Source organism: Meriones unguiculatus, chromosome 4 (assembly GCF_030254825.1).
Source record: "Meriones unguiculatus strain TT.TT164.6M chromosome 4, Bangor_MerUng_6.1, whole genome shotgun sequence".
Classification (NCBI taxonomy): Eukaryota; Metazoa; Chordata; class Mammalia; order Rodentia; family Muridae; genus Meriones; species Meriones unguiculatus.
The window spans coordinates 68,642,908-68,659,210 of record NC_083352.1 but is presented as its reverse complement, the minus strand read 5'-3'; the positions used below and the strand labels follow the sequence as shown (position 1 = coordinate 68,659,210).

The 16,303-nt window shown below is 40.2% G+C and overlaps 2 protein-coding genes across 4 annotated transcripts in view; one reads left to right on the top strand and one right to left on the bottom strand.

Moving 5' to 3' along the window:
• Positions 1–305: 305 nt before the first annotated feature.
• Rtraf (RNA transcription, translation and transport factor) lies at positions 306–13,609 on the top strand. The gene is made up of 8 exons (XM_021652133.2): positions 306–487; positions 1,382–1,506; positions 3,764–3,863; positions 6,675–6,761; positions 7,606–7,694; positions 11,244–11,312; positions 13,136–13,184; positions 13,299–13,609. Exons 1-8 carry the CDS (start codon positions 427–429, stop codon positions 13,451–13,453), a joined length of 735 nt encoding a protein of 244 aa, XP_021507808.1. The 5' UTR covers positions 306–426; the 3' UTR covers positions 13,454–13,609.
• A 124-nt stretch (positions 13,610–13,733) lies between these two features.
• The window catches only part of Nid2 (nidogen 2), a 71,108-nt gene continuing 68,538 nt past the window's right edge, over positions 13,734–16,303 (bottom strand). For all 3 annotated transcript variants that reach the window (XM_060382039.1, XM_060382038.1, XM_060382040.1), the window contains 3 exons: positions 15,472–15,595; positions 14,447–14,559; positions 13,734–14,355 (listed from right to left, as the gene is read on the bottom strand). In XM_060382039.1, coding sequence (XP_060238022.1) covers positions 14,345–14,355; positions 14,447–14,559; positions 15,472–15,595 — 248 coding nt within the window. In that variant the 3' untranslated portion in view covers positions 13,734–14,344. The remainder of the gene's footprint in view (positions 14,356–14,446; positions 14,560–15,471; positions 15,596–16,303) is intronic.

Here is a 16,303-nt window from a genome sequence, read left to right as displayed (position 1 = left end):
TACGCTCAAAAGCAGCAACTCTGAGCCAATAAGAGCTGTTACCGATCGCTGAAAGCCTACAGACACTCTTTTTTTCTTTGGTTGGTTTTGATTTTTGGTTTTGTTTCCTGTAACAAAGAGTTAACCCACGAACCCCGGCTGCCTACTTGCTTTCGGTCCATTGTACAACTAGGAAGCTGACAATAAAGTTTATTTGAGTGTCGACGTGCCCCGACGTGGCCCCGCCTCCTCAGCAGCAGCGGTGATTGGCCAGCGCTTGCCGGCCGCTGGCATTCCTAAGCCGCGATTGGCGCAGTCAGCCGTCCGTCCCGAGCGTCGGTCTCCGCCCAGCCCCCTCTCCGCGTCGCCGGTGCCTGCACCGCTCGCCTCGCCTCGCTTTTTCTCCCCCGGCGGAGGCCCGGGCAGCCCGCGCGAGCAGCGAGGACCATGTTCCGACGCAAGCTCACGGCCCTGGACTACCACAACCCCGCAGGCTTCAACTGTAAAGGTGGGCGGCGGCCGCGAGGCCCGGCGACGGCGCCTCTCCAGCCCGGCCGGACTCAGGCGACCGGGCGACCGATGCCCCGCCGCTCTCCGCTCGCTGCTCCGCCCTGGGGCGGCTCCGGCCACCTGCTAGGGCAGCGGGGCCGGGAAGGGGTTCAGGGATCCCCTTCGGGGCGAGCAGAAAGTTAGTGGCTGGCTGTCAGGGAGGTGGAACTGTCCAGAAGAAGATACTGGTTTTAAAAGTCCTGCCCGCCAACGGGAGACTGGGAGCGTGGCGGGGACCAGGGCCTCATTCATACAGGACGCACAGGTAGAAGACATTTTCTAAGCGGGGTAGCAGCGTTACTTGTCCTTCGACTCAAGGCTTGATGGTTGGCGGTAGAGTCGAAATTGGAGTTTGAGTCTCAGTTCTCTGATGTGTAAAATGAGGATCTTTTCTGAGGATTTGGGGGAAATCTGAGGAAGCAAATGCATCCTGGTAACAGAACATGGTCTCCTAGCTTTCCGTGTTAAATATTTGTGTTCAGGGTGTTTTAATGGTTTTATTTCTTGTTTATTTTAGTCTGTTGGCTTGCTTCAAAGTTTTTACCTGCTCAGTGCCCTTTAAACGCTGAAGGAACTAGAGTACTAATAAAACATAGAAAAACACTGTTTCATTCATGTTTAGCTCATTTAATACTCAACAGCCCCATGCAGTAAGCACCGTTATTATCATCATCTTGTATCTGAAGCTTAGAAAGTACCCAGTTTTCTTGAGGTTCGTCTAGAATTTTAGTATATTGCAAATTTAGTCTGAACTTTGCTTACTTCTCTTGGGGTCATTTAACGTGTTTGCAGGTAAGAGTCACTGAGGATCACTAGGGCATCTAGTGACTTGATATGTGATATTTTGTTGCAGATGAAACAGAATTTAGAAACTTTATTGTTTGGCTTGAAGACCAGAAAATCAGACACTACAAGATTGAAGACAGAGGTAACTTGAGAAACATCCACAGCAGTGACTGGCCCAAGTTCTTGGAAAAGGTAATGAGTCAGGAAGTAAAAGGAAGCACAGAGAACTTTCGTAAATGAGGTTGAGTTGAAAATTCCCGTGTTCTTTCAAGATATAATAGTGATCAGTATAACTAAAGCTAATTTTATGGATTTCAGAGTACACTCTCAATTTTTTTATTAATTCAATTTACATCTTGGTCATAGGCCCCTCCCTCTTCTTCTCCCAGTCCCACCCTTCCTCCCACACCTCCATCCCCTATTTCCTCAGAATAGGAGAGGCCCCCCCCCCCCACCCTGACACCCCAGCTCATCTATGAGGACTGAGTTGTCTTCCTCCCCTGTGGCCTGGTGGGGAAGTCCCATTAGGGAGAAGTGATCAAAAAGCGGGTAACATAGTCCAAGTCAGAGATATCCCTCCCTCCCCTGACTATCAGGCCCACATGAAGCCTAAGATGCCCATCGGGTATTTATAAGTAGAGGATCTAGGTCCTGACTTTGGTTGATGCTTCAGACTCCATAGGCCCTTGTGGGCCCTGGTTGATTGGCTCGGACAGTCCTTGTTCCCACTCTTCCACAAAAAAAAAACAAAAAAACAAAAAACAAACAAACAAAAAAAACACCTTGATTTTTAAAGCAAATTATATCATCTCCTCCTACCAAGCTTTCAGTATTTAGGTAAAAAATCATTTTTTAAATGTTATGGCATTCCTTAATAGGGCTGTCCTCTGATTTTTATGTAAGTGTGTGTATGTGTCTATGTATATGTTGGGTATACATGGAAGCCAGTATCAGATCTCATGGAACTGGAGTTACATTCGATACAAAAATCAGCAATATGCTTTTGAGTACTTGTCTTAGTTTCCTATTGCTATAGAGAGGCACCATGACTAAGACAATTTATAAAGGAAAGCGTTTACCTGGGGGCCTGTGTACAGTTTCAGAGGATGAGTCCAAGCCCATCACGTGGGGAGCATGGCATCAAGCAAGCAGGCACAGCACTGCAGCAGTAGGAGGCAGAGAGAGCTAGTTAACTGGGAATTAGAAAGGAGGGCTGGGGTAAGGAGGACTTCTGAAACTTCAGAGCCCACCCCAGTGACACACCTTCTCTGATAAGGCCATACTACCTAATCCTTCCCAATCAGTTCCACCAACTGCTTCCAAGTATATGAGCCTATGGGGGCCATTCTCATTCAAACCACCATCGTACTCTTATAATTGACAGGCCTGAAAACTTGAAACTGTCGTGTTTATTCATATAGTTAATGTACAGATGTTCCTGTATTTGATAGAAATGGTTTTAAAAGGCTCTGTGTGGATGTTTTTATGACTAGAATTAAGTTTTCCATAGATTTATTTTAACTTTAGTAATATTTTTCAGAAAGAATTGTTTCCAAACTCAATAAAAATCACTGTCATTATGTCATATGAAGGCAGCCATTCCTTCATATGAAAGGTACAAATGATAAAATGTATGCAGAGATTAAAGATAATTGCTTGTATAAAAGACCTAGACTAATAGTAAAATAAAGATAAATCATTATTCATCCAAATACTATCAGTAATGTTTTCGTTTAATTACCAAATAGATGTTTTCAAGTTTGTTTAAAACATATTTAAAAACATCTATTTGGTAATTAACTTCTAGGTTTTACTTTTAGTACTCACTAAAAAGTGTTTTTTGATCGTGGCCAAATCATATAAATGAGACTTATTTCTTTTATTAAAGGAATAAAAGTTTGGTTAGAAGATGAATTATGACTAAAAAATATCAATTCATAAATTATCCCTGAAGTTTTCACTGAAAGCTTTGTTGCTGGGATGACTTTGAGCTCCTAGAAGACTGAAGGCTTTGCTCATTTGCCAAAAGTACTTTTTCCATGGCTTGCTCTGCTAAGCATTTGTATATGAATGCTAAAGTTCCAGCAACTAGCTGAATTGTCTGTCCTTCCTTTAAAAGTTGCACATTTTTTCCCTTAAAATGGTACTATAATGTTTTCTTCTTCTGTGCTGTATAATTACATCAAATGTTTAAGAATGGTAGAAGTGCTGGAGCACACTATAATCCTAGCACCGGAGAGGTGGAGGAGAAAGAATCAGGAGTCCCAAGTCCTGGTTATCTGGAATTCAAGGAGAGCCTGGGCTGCATGAGACACTGTCTCAAAAAATTAGTAATACAGATGTTATAAAAAATTCTTAAAGATCAAAGCTGAGACCCCAGTCAGTCTGCTGTTCTGTAGTTCTGTGGCTATAGGATAATGAAATAAAATTTTCCCCTTTCTCTTCACAGTATCTCAGAGATGTTAACTGTCCTTTCAAGATTCAGGATCGGCAAGAAGCAATTGATTGGCTTCTTGGTTTAGCTGTTAGGCTTGAATATGGAGATAACGGTATGTTTTATAGGGAATGTGGGTGTGGGTGTTGGCTTGTGGGGCTTTTTAAAAGATTTTTGTTTTTAGTTATATACGTATCATATGTATTCCTGGTGTATGTGGAGGCCAGAAGAGGACATCAGATTGGATGGAACTAAAGTTAAAACTGTGAGCTGCCGTGTGGATGCTGGAAATTAAATCCAGGTCCTCTGCCAGTGCTCGTAACTGCTGAGAAATCTGTCCAGCTCATGTCCAGTTCGTTGTTATGTGGGTGGTTTTGAAAGATGAGAAAGAAGACTGTCAAGAGCATTTTTTTTATCTTGTATTTTGTATTTGGTTTATTTTATCACAAGAAGTGGAATGTGCTTTATTTTGTCTTTGATGTTTACATTTTTCTTTTAAAATTTGGAAATTATCTTCTGAAAAAGGTGAATTAAACATTACTTTGGTTAATTTGCCAGCTTCCACAGTCTGCACCTTAACCATTGAGGCTGCTGCCAGCTTCTGAAAGGTTTGGAGTACTAATTGCAGCAGTCATTTTACAGGAGATAAATATATACTGGTGTGTCTAATGCCAGTACACATTAAGACAACATAGGCCACATGTATATATTATATTTAATCTTGCCATATATACATTCTTTTTTTTTTTTTTTTTTTTTTTTTTTTTTTTTGAGTCAGGGTTTCTCTGTAGCCCTGGCAGTCCTCAAACTCAGAGGTCCGTTTGCCTCTGCCTCCCTGAGTGCTGGGATTAAAGGCACATGCTATTACGCCCTGCTCACATTCTGTTATTGGAAGCTTTTGAATATTGGTGTCAAAAGTAAAAAACACTTGTAACACTCATTACACTTGTTTCCTTTCATTAGACTACTCAGCTTCAAGTGAACAAAAACTTGAATTGTTTCAATCCCTTGTATTTTGTTTTTCCTTCTTGGCTCACTTTCCGTTCCTTGATTGCTTGTTCTTGAAACCTATCTGATAGGTGTGGCTTCTGTTTCCCTCCCATGCTGTTAGCATTAGTCTTTTTCCATGTCTGTTGTATTGCCTCTGTCCTGCTGCTGTCACCCTGCTTCAGCTCTTGTCACTTTCTTCTGACTCTAATATTGTGAACTATTGTCCCAACAGTGCACATCCTGTTCTCAGCTGCGTGCCCCATCAGCTAACTTTCTGAAATGTGTTTTAGAATGAAGCTTCTTTCCAAAGACAAGCTCTCGTTAACATCTTCTAATAATAATACCATTCAGTTTTATTTGAAAGAACGAAACAGATAACCCTGTGGCATTATGGAATAAAAAGGACTATAAACCTTTTGACCTCAGCCTTGCTAATTTTGCTTAGCAGCTAAGGCTGCTAAGTTTGCAGCCTTCAGCGAGTTTGTTTCCTGCACTGGGTTGGTAGCACTGTGTGGGAGGTCATTTGTAATAGAGTATCCTGGAATCCTGGACCCTATCAAAGCTGATCTTCAGAGGTTCTGGTGGATTCCTGTCTATCTTTGCCTTTTCTCATGGCATTTGTTTCACTTTATACCTGGCTTCAGTGGTGGTGGCTTGTGCTGTATCCTAGCAGTTGATTAGCATATGCATTCAATTCTCAAATAGTGTGGTTTCAGTAAAAGCTTTTATATGAAATACGGTATTTTTACATTGGGAAAAGGAAAGAGTTGAAAGATAAATAGTATCAAAAGTGTACTGAACATTAACAAACTTCGTTTAATCTTCAGTTTAAGCTTTGCAAGAGCAGAAACTGAGCTGAGTAAGGCAGCAGTACTGACCTTCATCTGCAGGAGGTGTTGGTGTTTTTACTTTAAATGACAGTTGAAATCACTGAGAATTTCGTGCACTCTACCGTTACTTAAAAACATTTCAATCACGTGCCAATGAATATTACTAAAATCTGATTTAAATTTCACTACTTTTTCAAGTTTAGATTGATAGGAAAATTATAATAGTACAAAGAGTATTCTTAAACCAAGATCTGAGAAGCCATTTTTGGCATTAAGCTTACTGATTACTTTTCAGTATTTTTCAAGTGAAAATGCCTTCAGAATTTTTAATTTTTATGACATGTTTTATATTTGTGTATGACATTACATTTTCAGTGGTTTTGGTTTTTGTGTTGAAAGCAGTATTTTAAGTATTGAAAAGATTTGGGGGAAAGCTTACAGTTTCTACGTAATAATTCTTTTTTGACTTATTTATGTTTTATTTTTAAAACTTGAGACAGGTTTTTGCCGAGTTGCCCACTGTCCCTGAATTTGATTTGTAGTTAGGCAGGCCTGTAACTTGTGACTCTCCTGCTTGGCCTCTGTAACTGGTATTCCGGGTATTTTACCACTGTGCCCTGTGTCTGTTTAATTCCTAGGTAACTTATACTTGTCCCCCTCACTTCCTATGTTGTCATTTCCCTACTCCCACCCTACTCCTGGAACCCTCACACCTGCTCTTCAGTCCCAAATTTAAGAGAAGGGTCTAAAAAGCTTTATTTTCTAAATTTTAGAATATAAATATAATTTTGAAATATAATTAGGCAAGTTTATGCCTGTATTCCAAGCATTTAGGACATAGAGTCAGAAGGGTCAGGGTTCAGGGTCACCTTGCTTACATCAGACCTTATCTTAGAAACATTAATGAGAATAAACTTGTGTCAAGTGTTCCAGTAGGCACTTCAGCTTAATAAAAAGTTACATTATCTTTTTTTCGTAGTTTTTGTGTAGCAAAGTATAACTTTGAGTAGATGTTATAATGTGGCTCAGCTAAATTCAGTAAAGAAGGAATATTTATTGTAACCTTAAGTTGCAGTTATTTTACCTTGTTATCTGTTTTTTAATAGCTGAAAAATACAAGGACTTAGTACCTGATAACAAGAAAAATACTGACAATGCAGCTAAAAATGCAGAGCCATTGATCAACCTGGATGGTGAGTATGTGATGCCCATAGGTGGCAGTGTTGGTTTTGTAAATGCCTTCTACTTCCGGAAGGAAGGCTGGTATAACTGTGAATGATTGGTATGAACAGTGCTAACAGCATTCTCTCCTGTTGTAGACTATTGGTTGCATGTGCTTTCTCTCTCCAACCCCTCAACACTGAGTGTTTGAATGTTAAAATTGCTGGTGGCTTTTTGCTTCAAGTAATTTGGATTTTGATTTCTTGTTCATTGTGCCAGGCATTGGTCCCCTTCCTAGCCATATAACTTATTTATTTTTAATCTAGTGACAGATGATAAAATGTTTCATTTTATCATGTCCCACATGCCCTTTTAGTACTTCCCTTTTAAACTGTGAAGATTATGAAAATTACTTGGAGTATAATGTCTTAAATATGCTTTCACTGACTAATTCATTGTGACCTGCAGTATGAGTCTTAAGAGTGAATGAGCTTCATAAACACTCCAGAACCACTGCACAGAAAAACATTGGGGAGACTATCCATTAAGGGTATCAATGTTAAAATTGATAGCTTTGGAAAGAAATGTTAAAGTGTCATTCATAATTGGGCCTTGCAGACTGCTCCAGGACAGTCTTAGTGTGAGTTTAAGTTAGTCATTTGTGAAGTCACTCCATCTGGCAGGTGAAGTTGATTACTAAGGAGACTTCATCCTAACTGTTGATGTGTGCTGTTCATGTCTTTCCTCGAGTGTAGCAGAAGACCGGAGATGAGTCAGTCCTAGAAAGTTGCTATTTTTGTAAGCGCCTATGATAAGCAATTATGATGTCTGCACAGCTGCAAGGTTTTTTGCTTATTCACTTTTACTCTTTTATAGTAAATAATCCTGATTTTAAGGCTGGTGTCATGGCTCTGGCTAACCTCCTTCAGATTCAGCGTCATGATGACTACTTGGTAATGCTTAAGGTAAGCTGGTAAGCTGCCCATTTTTATTCTTGACAGAAACTGTCTATGTAGAAGAGTCTTCAATTTTCTATATGCTGTTTTTACGTAAGTTTATGATGGGCTGATGAACAGAAATTCTGAAGAATGTAGGACTTAGAGCACACGTCATTATCTGTTTCACATTATCCAACAGTAAGCTGGTATCTAAGCATTAACTGTGTGCACACCAATGTTTTTTTTATTTCTTTACAGAGATTAAATTCCACCCAGTCCTATTAATAATCGTGCTGAGAAATACTAGAACACACAAAACCAACAAAACTGGGGCTTAGGGGGCTGGCTCAGCTGGTAAAGTGCTTGCCACATAAGCCTAAAGACCTAAGTTTAGAACTCAGCATCCATGTAAAAAGCAAGCACAATGACAACTGTAACCCCCGTGCTGGGAAGTCAGAAACGGTAGATCCCCAGGTCTGCTGGTCAGCCAGTCTTGCCAAATCAGTGTGAGCCTAATTTTATTTTTTATTTTCTTATTTATTTATTTTTACTTTTTCTTTCTTTATTAATTATACTTTATTCCCTTTGTATCCCCCCTGTGGTTCCCTCCCTCTTCCTATCCCAATCCTTCGTTTCCTCCACCCTCGGCATGCATGCCCCTCCCCAAGTCCACTGATAGGGGAGATCTTCTTTTCCTTCTTTCTGATCCTGGTCAATTAGGTCTCACCAGGAGTGGCTGCATTGTCTTCTTCTGTGGCCTGGTCATGCTGTTTCCCCCTCAGGGGGAGGTAATTAAAGAGCAGGCCAATCAGTTCATGTCAGAGACGGTCCCTGTTCCTATTACAATGGAACCCACTTGGATACTGAGCTGCCATGGGCTACATCTGTGCAGGGGTCTTAGGTTATCTCCAGGCATAGATAGTCCTTGGTTGGAGTATCAGCCTCAGGAAAGACCCCTGTGCTCAGATTTTTTGGTTCTGTTGCTCTCTTTGTGGAGTTGCTGTCCTCTCCAGATCTTACTGTTTCCTCTTCTTTCATAAGATTCCCTGCCTTCTGCCCAAAGGTTGCCCATAAGTCTCAGCATCTACATTGACAGTCTGCAGGGCAGAGCTTTTCAGAGGTCCTCTGTGTCAGGCTCCTGACCTGTTCCCTCTTTTCTCCTTCTTCTGATGTCCAGCCTCGTTGCCTTTCTGGATAGGAATTGAGCATTTTAACAAGAGTCCTCCCTCTTGATTAGTTTCTTTAGGTGTACAGATTTTAGTAGGTTTATCCTATATTATATGTCTATATGAGTGAGTATATACCGTGTGTGCATCTTTATGCTTCTGGGACAGCTCACTCAGGATGATCTTTTCCAGATCCCACCATTTACCTGCAAATTTCATGATTTCCTTGTTTTTTTATTGCTGAGTAATATTCCATTGTGTAGATATACCACAATTTGTTCATCTATTCTTCAGTTGAGGGGCATCTGTGCTGTTTCCAGCTTCTGGCTATTACAAATAAGGCTGCTACAAACATGGTTGAGCAAATGTCCTTATTGTGTACTTGAGAATCTTTTGGATATATGCCTAGGAGTGGTATAGCTGGATCTTGAGGAAGTGCTACTCCTAGTTGTCTGAGAAAGCGCCAGATTGATTTCCAGAGTGGTTGTACAAGTTTACATTCCCACCAGCAGTGGAGAAGGGTTCCCCTTTCTCCACAACCTCTCCAGCATGTGTCGTCTCTTGAGTTTTTGATCTTAGCCATTCTGATGGGTGTAAGGTGAAATCTTAGGGTCGTTTTGATTTGTATTTCCCTGATGGCTAATGAGGTTGAGCATTTCTTTAAGTGTTTCTCTGCCATTCGATATCCTTTGCAGAGAATTCTCTGTTTAGCTGGAAATAATCAAACTCAGGGCTGAAATCAATAAATTAGAAACAAATAAAACAATTCAAAGAACCAATGAAACCAAGAGCTGGTTCTTTGAGAAAATCAACAAGATAGACAAACCGTTAGCCAAACTAACTAAAAGGCAGAGAAACTATCCAAATCAACAAAATCAGAAATGAAAAGGGGGACATAACCACAGACACTGAAGAAATCCAAACAATAATTAGGTCTTACTTCCAAAATCTATATGACACAAAATTTGAAAATCTAAATGAAATGGACAATTTTCTCGACCATGCCAAAGCTGAATCAAGACTAGGTAAACCAATTAAATAGTCCTATATCCCCTAAGGAAATAAAAGCTATCATCAAAAGTCTACCATGCAAAAAAAGCCCAGGGCCAGATGGTTTCAGCACCGAATTCTATCAGACCTTCAAAGAAGAGCTAACACCAATACTCTTCAAACTATTCCACAAAATAGAAACAGAAGGAACACTACCGAACTCATTCTAATTTTATTTTTGACAAACATGTACAGGCAATTTAGCAGAGAAAGGCTAGTTTGAAACAAAGGTAGAGAGCAACTGGGAAGACACCCAGGGCCAACCAACTTTTATTCTCCACATACATGTTCATGCATACCCATATGCACAGGTATGCATGAACATGCACACACACACCTAGGAAACAGACCTAGAAAATAATGAACATCCAAGACACAGAAATTAATACAGGCAACTCTGTGCAGTCAGTTGAGAGTTCAGTCTGTTGTCAGGGAAAGGGAAATGCTAAATCCCTATTGGAATTTAGCCCCACAACAAAACCTTTAGGAAACAAATGCTCCTGTCTTCAGCATCTTTCCTGTCTAGATAAACAGTGGTTTATACTTACACATCAAGGGACACAGCTATCCGAAAGAGATTTCTTAAAAGAAAGGGAAAACATTCCATAACCACTCTGCTGTGAATGTACAGTGGGGTGGGCAGGAGGATGCAGTCAACTTAGAGACTTAGATAATTGCTGTTGCAGGAGATAAAGAGCTTTGACACATCAAGAGTGAGGGTCACTATAAACTACGTCATAATAAATTGAATAGACTTCCCTCTACCCAGACGGGGTTATAATTTATCCTGCTTATTAGTATTATATGGGTTACATGGCCACTTTTAACGAGGAAAGTAGTGTTCTTAGCCTAATAGAAAATTCATGTTGAATCCGAATGGATTCTTCTCACCCAGCTTGGTTGCCAAAGACATCAAGATGTTGTTAGTGAAATTTAGCTGTTCCAACATTTTATTTTTTGCTCAGTCTAGTATGCAGATTTTCTTCAGACAGTGACCACATTAGCTTCATCATAAACTAGAGAGGAGAACCAGATAATGCATTGTGTTTGGGGTACTTTGCTAAACTTTGGAAACCCAGAAGGAGTACATAGTAGCTATATCACAAAAGCTTTGTGAAGTCCAAAGTCTAGACAGTTATCTAATCCTGTTAGGCATCATGTAATTGTGATACAGTAGAAGGTGTCTTAGGTTTGCAGGTGCACACAAGTCAGTGTATGAAGGGCTGGTGCAGCTCAGTGGTAAGAGTACTTGGTTGTGTGCATTAGAACTTGGGTCCAGTCCCAGCACTGAGGCAGGGGTGGGTATTTGCATATTAGTGGTCTGGCAAAACACTAATCTTGGTCTTTTTGGGTTTCCTAGGCAATTCGTATTTTGGTTCAGGAGCGTCTAACACAGGATGCAGTTGCTAAAGCAAATCAAACAAAAGAGGTAATTTTTTTTTTTTTTTTTAAGATGCTAAGCCAACTAATGGAAATTCCTTCTGGTGTTGCATGCATTTAAACTTGGTATTTTCTAATATAACACATTCTGCCACTGGGTATGGTAACACACACCTGTAATCCCAGCACACAGGAGGGAGAGGCAGGTGGATCTCTTAAGTTTGAGTCCAGCTGGTCTACATATTGAGTTCCAGGACATCCAGGACTACATAAAAGAAACCCTGTCTCAAACAAACATTCTGTTGGAACAGAAGGAGAAAGGATAGCTGACTTTATGTATGAATTGAATTTGATTCTTAAGTCTACATAGTGACTGAAGTTCAGACAAAACAGTGAATTTCATGTCTGTCCACATTTCGCATTCTAGTCTGCAAACTGAGGCATGCACCCAGGGATTTAGCCTTGTAAAATATGTGTTAGATTGTTTGGATGCATGGGGGAAAAGGCAAGGCACACTACTTTGTTAAAGCATGCTTCATAATTTATCTCATTTTGTTCGGTATGTCATGATCACCTCCTCCTTGAAGAATGCTACTGGCATATTTTTAACCATGCCACAAATTCAAGTATCTCTGAAAATGCCAGGTGTGGAGGTATAGGCACTACTAGGAGGCAGGAGATATCTGTCAGTTCAAAGCCAGCCTGGACACTCAGAGAAAAAAGCGAAAGAAGGGAAAATTAAACTTCCCTAAAGCCACAGTACAAAGAATGTTCTTGGTTAAGGACTAGCAGCTACAGTTAATCAATAATGGTCCCTTCTACTACACAGATGTTGAAGGGAATGCTTTGGGCATAGCTAGCATTCTAAGGACTCTGGCCCCTCCTCTTCCTCCTTGTTCCCTCTCCCTCAAGTCCTCCAATGCCTTTTGTCCTCTGACCCCTTTAGCAAAGCCAGCGGTAGTGAAGGGCTGCTGATGCCAGGGTACTGCAGGGTAAGCGTGTCTGAAAGACACTCAGCTTTTACTAAAGATTCTTATTAGCTTAATTATGTATGAATTGGCCACTGGAAATTTGGATCAAAGATCAGCTTACTTCATCCACACTACAGAACAAGCAGTAAATTGTTCTGGCATAATAGTCATTTATTCACCAAAATGATGCCTTTGGTTTAGAAGCAATGCAAAACAGTACTGAGCCAGATCTCTGCCTGTTTGCAAAGTAGAATCTAGCTTCTTCAGTGCTGCAGTTTGTAACTTAGGTTATTGTTCTTTGTAGCCAGTTCTGACTAATATTTGAGGGAAATGGTTAATTTTAGGGGTAGCTGTTCCTTGGCAGACAAAAGAACCCTAGTCTGTGGTAACAGGTGACATACAGAGCCACTCAGTACAAGTATACTCTGTGTTCTCTGAATGCCCTATTAGAGAGCCTAGGTGGAGCATGTTAGTAGATTAGGTAAGAACTTCACAGTGACTATTGACTGCTAATGATCAAGACACTTTTTATCAGCAGAAACAGTTTGTTATCATCAACCCTGACTAAGATGTCAAAGTCCCTTCTATGGTAAAATATTAACATACGTATAAATAATCCGGTTAATAAACTGGGTGGAAAAAATCATCTGTTTTAGATACTGTTTATGTACTTTGGAGTAGAATTTGTAACTTACACAGTACTTACTTAGCCATCAGCCCTCCTTTCAGAACAGCATTAAGTGCTTTTACAATAAGGATTCTCACAGGCCTGGGTGGTTGTAACAGGGAAAGCAAGTTCATCACAAGGTAAATTGTAACAGTCCCTAAACTGAATAGCCAGCTGCTCTTTAATTTCAAAATGACTCTTAACCAAATAGTCTTGTTTTGTCATTTTTTAAAGGGCTTACCTGTTGCTTTAGACAAACATATTCTTGGCTTTGACACAGGAGGTAAGTTATTTTGAACTCAAGCTATTTTGAGGAACTTGGTGTTGGGGTGTAAGCAGGGAGCCAGAAGCACAGAAACCGTACACATGCAGATACAATGTTCTTGACTTATGACAGATGCAGTTCTTAACGAAGCTGCTCAGATCCTACGGTTGCTGCACATAGAGGAGCTCAGAGAGCTACAGACAAAAATCAATGAAGCCATAGTAGCTGTTCAGGCAATTATTGCTGATCCAAAGACAGACCACAGACTGGGGAAAGTTGGAAGATGAGCACCCCTGCCTGCTCAGTGATGGGAACCGTGGCACCGGCATGTGTTTGGAAATCAAATGTCACATTTTCAAGGGAGGAATCCCAGGAGATTGACCATGTTCTAGAGATTTACCACCACTGCTTTTTTTTCTTTAATAAAGTTGGGCAAAGTAAAAGGTTTGCTTTGTTTTGGAGTAATGTATTCAGTTTCTGAATTATTGTGCATCCTCCTTTATGGTTAGAGATTCACCCCGACCCTTAACTTTGTCCTAGAGACAATACAGATCTTTAGACCACAAGAAAGCTTTAAAATATTTTATTGGATTACATAGAAAATTTTAAAACTGCTGTATCTTTGGTGTTTTACATGGAATACTTTTGATGAATGCTTCTGTGGAGGCACTTGGGGATCATTCTAGCACCTTTAGTATAAGTGAAGTCTGAGGACTTTTGATGGGAAGTATAAATAGGCTGGAACAACCCTGTGATCTGTTTGTGACATGGATCTCAGGGGCTGTAGGAATAAATTCCCATAGCCAGTCATGTCCTTTACTCTTCTTGGCCAGGTAGAATCCATGGCAAAAAAAATCAGATTTAGTGTTTAAGGTCTAGTTGGTTTTTTGTTGAATGAATTTGGCCTTTTAAATAACTGTTTGCAAAAAGTTGCTTTAATAAGCAATGATTAAAATTCTATTTTAAACTTGTGATAACCTTTGTTAAAAATACAGTAGTAAAGATTGAGGTATACACTTCACAAACTATACTGAGTCTCGCTGCACTGAACATGCCTATTTTGTATGCCAAGAGCTCAGAATGGCCACTTTCCTTTCTCACTGTCTTTGCCTTTGTAGTAAATATTCTTAGGTCAAGATTCTTGTTGTAAACTTGAAATCTTCCTGTATGTTTCATGTTCATTTTCTTCCTGTGAGGGGAGTAGACAGCAGGGAGTACTTGATTAGTGAGGACAGTTAGGACTGGTTAGAAAGCATCATTGTGCATGCTGATGGACTCACCTGATGGACAGTAGGGGTAGACCACAGTGATCCCATACAGGTGAGACCGCTGCTCGGGGAGGTACTCATCAGTGAACTGGCCACTGTCTTTATTCACTGATACAACACCATCCCTAGAAAAAACGGAAGAGGAATTCATGGTGGGGGGCACAAGATAGTTTTAGCCAGTAACAATTAGGTATTTTCCGTAATATATTAAAGAACAATTCAGCTAAATGAGTTTTGACTCAATTTGTCTAACACCAGTGATTGTGGATGTAGCCTCTACATCAGTGTCACCTAGGAACTTACGGGAAATGCAATTACTGTTCCTCCTCCCTGGCCCTTCTAAGTCAAAACCCTGGGACAGCACACAGAATATATTTATTTAATATTTTGCAGCCATAAGAAAAGTTCCTAATTCTGGCTAGGCCCCAGGATCTATTAAAGTACTGTGTTTAGGTCTCATGAAGATTGTAGGGAGGAGGAAAAGGACTGGGACACGTACCTCTGTTCTGTTTTTGAAGTACTCTCAGCTGGGAGACAGATAGCATCTTTCAGTCTTTAAGGTATACAACTGATGTTTTTGTTTTTCAAGACAGGATTTCTCTGTGTAGCTCTGGCTTTGTAGACCAGGCTGGCCTTGAACTCAAAGAGATTTGCCTGTCTTTGCCTACCAAGGGCTGGGATTAAAGGGCATATGCCACCACGTCCAGCTTGTGGATGTTATTTTTAAAAAAGGAAAATCAACTTAAAACTTTGTACCATTTAAAAGTACTCATTCTCTAAGAACAGATTTAAATAAGTGCTTCTTTTTAAGTAGTTTATTACCAAATATCTTCACCTTACATGCTACCTGCAAGCAATACCATTAACGTTCAGGATGAAGTGAAGGGAGGACTTCAAAAGTGATAACCATGGAAGAGTGATGTCTACTAATGGACAGCAGCTCAGCAGGGCTTCCTAACTAGGATTGCTGACTGGCAAAGCACAGCATGCTCTACCGTAGCCATTGTCCCTTCAGGCTGCTCCAGTTCAGTGCTCACCTCCGCCAGTCTGTGTGGTAGAAGTGATCTGCATAGCTGACGATGCTGAAGGGGTAATTGAGGTGACTTTGGATGATGCGTCGTCCAGTCCCATCAGGTAGTGTACATTCCAGTTTTTTGGTTCCTTTTAAGACATCCAAGGGGAAAAATGAGCAAATGACTGCTAAAAATGAGGTGCCAGAGTCCTTCTCAAAGGGTAGAGGCAGAATTTATAAATGGGGCCTTTTATTCCCACTGAGGTCCACGTAAATCCTGCCTATGACTCGTCTCCACCTGTTGCAGCAGAACTCTAGTTTTGAGTAGAGATTAAAACTTCAATCCCTTGACGGAAGACACGATCTAACCTATTGAAATCTGGCAGTTTCCTTCCAAAGGGGGACATTAATAAAGCATTTTTATAATTTTAGGCCTAAATTTTTTAAGCTGAAAACTTAACATCCAGATCAACTAAAATATTTGTTTTTATAAATTTTAGGTGTAAGAAAATGGTAGTGATGGATATTTTTACATGGAAAGACTTGGAATTTTTGAAAAACAAAAGAATTCAAAAATTTTCAAGTTCTATATTATAAAAAAGTCCACATACTTAAAAAAAAACAAAAAAACAAAAAAACAAAAAAAAACAATGTTCAGACAACTGAATTGTACAAAACACCCAGCTATATATTTGGGAAATTCTAGGACTTTCTTTCTATAGAGGAATGAAATGATGTTTTCTAGTAATACAAAGCATACAGAGAGATAATCCAGTGTTATCCAAATACATTCCTGGTAGGGCATCCGCTTGATCACAGCGCACCAAGTGAGAAACAAGTAATGGCCCAGAAAGAGC